Source organism: Limulus polyphemus, unplaced genomic scaffold (assembly GCF_000517525.1).
Source record: "Limulus polyphemus unplaced genomic scaffold, Limulus_polyphemus-2.1.2 Scaffold483, whole genome shotgun sequence".
NCBI classification, from domain to species: Eukaryota; Metazoa; Arthropoda; class Merostomata; order Xiphosura; family Limulidae; genus Limulus; species Limulus polyphemus.
The window spans coordinates 498,074-503,239 of record NW_013666093.1 but is presented as its reverse complement, the minus strand read 5'-3'; the positions used below and the strand labels follow the sequence as shown (position 1 = coordinate 503,239).

Genomic DNA, 5,166 nt, shown 5'->3' with positions numbered 1-5,166 from the left:
AATGCTTTCATAAACAAAATATTAATTTTTTTTATAAGTCTTAAGGTTTATAAAGCAATGTTTTTCTCATGTCTGTTTTTTTTTCTCATGTCTGTTTTTTTTTTCACATGTTGCCTATCTATCATGCAAAGTAATATTCATTTTAACATTAAAAATACTTTTATACATCAGAAAATTTTGAAATGCAAAATCTTTATAATGTCGAGATAGTTATCAAATGTTTCTTAAAAAAGTATATTTTATCTGTTATTTTCAATAATTAATTTCTGTATGGGTTTGGTAGATTTGATCGATTTTTTTCTCATGTCTGTTTTTTCTTTTCACATGTTGCCTATCTATCATGCAAAGTAATATTCATTTTAACATTGTTTTTATCTGGATTTTCAGGAAGCATTTGACAAGATGCTACATAGAAGGCTTGTTAAAAAATGATCTCTATATTTGGGGGATAAGTTGACTCATTGGATAGAAAAGTGGCTGCATGGAAGAAAGTAGAGGGCTATTACTTATGTAGTTCAATTAAACTGGATTAATGTTGCAAGTGTGGTACTTCAGGGTTTTTTGCTAGGATTTTTGCTCTTTTTGATTTACATCACTGACTTAGATGAAGGAATAGTCAATAAAGTACTTAAATTTGGTGATGATATTGAGGAAGAGGATGCTTTACAAAATAATTTAGATCATTTGGTGAGTTGCCCCCCCCCCCCAGTGGTTTAGCGGTAACTTTAAAGGCCTATAATGCTAAAAACTGGGTTTTGATACCCGTAGTGGGCATAGCATAGATAGCCTGTTTTGCAGCTTTGTGCTTAACAGCAAACAGTGTGGTGATTTGGGCAAATAAATGGCAGATGGCATTTAATTATGATAAATGCAAGACAATGCATGTGAGTTATTATAATTTCATAATTTAAAATATAAGTATAATCTTGATGGAAATAGCCTTAAAAGTGTTATGAAAGAAAACGATCATGGTATTCTGGTTGATCAATCTCTTAAGCCATCCAAGCAGTGTACTTTTGCTAACGGTAGGGCAAACATGATTTTTGGTTGTATCTATGAAATGGAACAAGTCTATAGAGGTTATAATATCATTGTATTGGAGTTTAGTCTTGGGGTCCTTACCTTAGGAAGGACATTGAATTGTTGGAAAGGGCTCAGAGGAGTTACGGTTTTTGAAATTGTTTTGTTTTTGAAAAAAGAAGAGTTAGTGGGGATCTGATTGAGGTGTTTAAGAATGTTAAGGGAACTGATGGTGTTGATGCATCATCTTTTTTCATACTTATGGTGAAAATGGTAAGACTAGGGGACAAATTTTGACATGGTTGGAATCATGTTCAGTTTGGACAGTTTTATTTCTAAACAATTGGCCTTTGGAATGGGTTATCTTTTGATGTGGTAGAAGCAGTAACTGTAAGGGAGTTTAAAAGGATTCATGAATATTTGGAGGATAAGGGCTAGTTTTGGAGCTTTTTTAATAGTTTAGTTGAGTGGATGGGTCAGCCTCAAGGTATTATTGAATGTTTCCAGTAGTTGTATATTAATTATGTAATATTACAAAAGGTAAAAATATTGACACCTCTGCTTCTTAAAATAGAACAGTATAAAGATAAGTAAAATGGTTTGTCAAAAAAACTTGTATTTAACATTATAAACTTGCTAGTTTTACAGCATTAATTGATTTTTTACAGCCAAAGCAAGACATGCCCAAGTCATCAGAAACCAATAGCAAAGAAGTACCAAGACATCCATCACCCTCATCACCTAGTGGGAAAAATGTGGAAGGAAAACATAAAGTAGAACCTATGGTTCAGGAAAATAAAGTCACAGAACATTTTAAACCTAAAAGTGATACTCCATCTGTAAGTAACAATATAGAACGTGGACATTCTCCTGATGTCACAAAAACAAAGGTATCAGAATCCCCAGTTATTGCTACATGTATTGGGAACAGTGTGAACTTAGTGAACTCGCAGTTGAGACTCCCTGCTGGCATTACCCATAATGACCTTGGCAACAACTCTGTTCAAAATAGTGTAAAGTTAGAATCCTCACAGACTTTGAGATCTCAGGAAGAAGATGGATTTGCCCAATTAGAAAAAGCAGCAGAAAACTTAGTTGCTCAGTGGACTGCTGAGGTAAGTTACTGTTAAATCTGTCTTGTAACACACACACACACACATATATATATATATAATTATTAACTTTGGTAATTGGTTCTAAATTGAAAGTACAATACATTATTCCTATAAATCAAACACTATAATAAAATCAGATTCCATTTTAACTATCTCGCTAAGGGCTAGGTTGAACTGACCTAGTTCATGACCCCAAATTGACCTGTATAGTTTCCATACTATAACTTCTAATATGTTTTATGTATGGTCACAAAATTTTGCATGCTTTCAGTAATTGTCAAGTCATTTGTAGATAAAAAAAAATCTGAATATTTAGTAAAGTATTTTCACTAAAAACTTTTCCATGACTATATGGGGTTAAAGTGTTGACTGAGTGCAAAGTGATTTTCATGTTAAGATTAAAAACACTTTTCTTCATCTGAAAAATCTCAAATTTCATTTGTGTAATCTTTAAAACCCCCAAAATAAATGTCATATGCTTTTTTTTCAGTAAAACTTTATATATATTTTCTGTTATTTTATCTACCATAACTCTATACAAGGTGTCAATTTGACAGACCTCATAACCACCAAAAAAAATTGAAAAAATCTAAATTTTTCTTCTTTTTCTTTCTAGAATGTCTTCATATTGTAACATGAAACTACATTTGTTTATCCTAAATAGTTTTAAGCTCATAATAGCATACACCTGTTGAAACTTAATGTTTATTACCCTTTGAACTGTGACTAACTGATATTCTCACAATAAAATTTGTAAATCACTTGGCAAATGTGCAGCTCGTGTTACTCTATCAAATTACACAATGCACAAGCTACTCAAAAGTTCCTCATGAGTGTACCTCGTGAAAAATTTTGTTATTATTATTATTTTGTACCTAATCTAACCTAAAAAGTTTTTGATATTTACATTTTAGTTACTTTTATATTAACAAATAAAGCATACATTTGAAAAACAAGAAATAAACTACTTACCTGGGTCTTCTTTTTTTTGCTGTCAACTTTATTATTTACATTAAAAAAATAAACTAAGGAAAAACCATTCTTTTAACATTCACATTATCAGTAATTTGAAAGTAATATTCTAGTTGTGCACTGTTATGCAAAAATAACATATCGTAGAGCAAGAAACTTAACTGTAAGCCTTGATTTTAAAAATCTAGCTGATTCTATAGTATTGTTTGCATTTAAATAGCTTAGAATGATTTTATAGCCCATTGTAACAATGTTTTTATTAGTGCATTTAAATATTTTGAAAATGTTTTTAATATTTAAGTGGGTTGTAGTTTTGTGAAGATGTTATATGCAGTTAAAGTGGTGAGAATTATTTTTTGGCCTAAATATTGTGAAATCTTTTTTTTTTTCAGAAAATAAATTATACCTAAAACAAATTGTTTCATAAGTATTATTTTATAACATTGCAGATCAAGTTTAGTAACATAGAACATAAAAGAGGATTCTTGTTAGTTTTTTGTTACTATTTCAATTGATATAAACACATATACACCTAACAGCTCGTTTGGTTTTATACTAAAACTTTTTACTTAGTATAGAGTGGAATAAAAGTTGTTTGCCTCATATTTAAATTTTTTGTGTGGATAAGAATGGAGTTGCAGCACCAAAACATGAAGGTTCGTTGACAGTCTGTGTATTATGCTTAAGCAGTGTTTACAGAGACATTTATCTGAAACTAAAAAAAAATTAGTATGGAAATCTAACTATACATAAAATGCCATTTTCAAAGCATACTTACCTGCGCTCACACTACAGGTATGACTTGACTGTTAGAGTTTCTTTTCCTTTGCCTACCTAATCATTTGTCTGATTTTTTCTTGCTTGTTCCAGTCTTTGATTCCCCACTTAATTGCCTGTGGCAAAATCTATCTCGTGACACTCTTCACCTTCCTCAATGCACCCTCTATCCTGGTACTGTATATAAGCACCTCCTTCAGATAATATTGTCACTTTTTCTCGAAAAAGCGTTCACTAATGGGTTTCACTGTAGTACGACCATTGGAGATATTTTTAATGTTCTTCATGTTGCCTATTTATTTTCGCACAAAAAAACAAAAATTGTTTGGCAAGCCAATATACAGCATGAACTCCTGGATTAATGTGTTCAGCTCTGAGACAAATCAGATCTCTCCTATCCCACCTATGATATCTATCCTTACTCAAGAGTCTGGGGTGGGGTTGCTCTCGGATGAGGCTGTCTGTGACCTTATCCATAGTGAGATAAAGACATACATTTGGTCTGATGGTGTTTCTCTGGGGAGGGGCTCTGGGACTGCATTTTGGGGGGATCCTAGAATAGATTCCACCCATATCCACAAGCTTCCTCCGCTCGGGCATTCTGCCGCCAGCAGAGGCAGTGACTACCGTATGCCTTTGGGGTCTGCAGGGGCTTGGCTCCAAGAATTTCTGGACTTTACCATGGATCCATGGGTACTACAGGTTCTTGCATTAGGATTAGTCATTCAGTTCACATCATCACTACCACTATCCCCCCAACCTGTAGTGTTTCTGACTCCTGCATATCCTTAGATTTCAGAACTTCATTCCATGGCTCTCAGAGATTTATTGTTCAAGAGGGCAATGGAGAGAGTCATTTCAGTTCTTCCAGGGTTTTATATCCTGTATGTTTGTTGTGCCCAAGAAGATGGAAGATTGGCATCTGGTCATCGATCTTTTTTGTCTACATCAATTCCTAGATCCTCCAAAGTTCTCAATGGAGTCATTTCTTACTCTGCATTGTCATTTTTTGCCACAACTGTGGATGACCAAGTTCGATGTTACTGGTGCCTATCTGCATGTTCCCATAGTGGTGTGTTTTGTGCACAAGGGTCAGCTCTTTCCTTCGGACTAGCATCGGCACCATATGTGTTCTGCTGAATCGTACAAACTTTTTCTTGTCACCTTCATTCCCTGGGCCTGTGCACACACCATTACATGGATGACTGGCTACTGCTGACACCATCTTGTCATTTAGTGGAACATCATACCCCGATACTGCTTTCCAAAGCAACCAAGGCAG

General features: G+C 33.8%; 1 protein-coding gene across 1 annotated transcript in view; it reads left to right on the top strand.

Moving 5' to 3' along the window:
- The window catches only part of LOC106458545 (GRB10-interacting GYF protein 2-like), a 104,191-nt gene that overhangs the window by 39,827 nt on the left and 59,198 nt on the right, over positions 1-5,166 (top strand). The window contains exon 13 of the mRNA XM_022384785.1: positions 1,689-2,135. Coding sequence (XP_022240493.1) covers positions 1,689-2,135 — 447 coding nt within the window. The remainder of the gene's footprint in view (positions 1-1,688; positions 2,136-5,166) is intronic.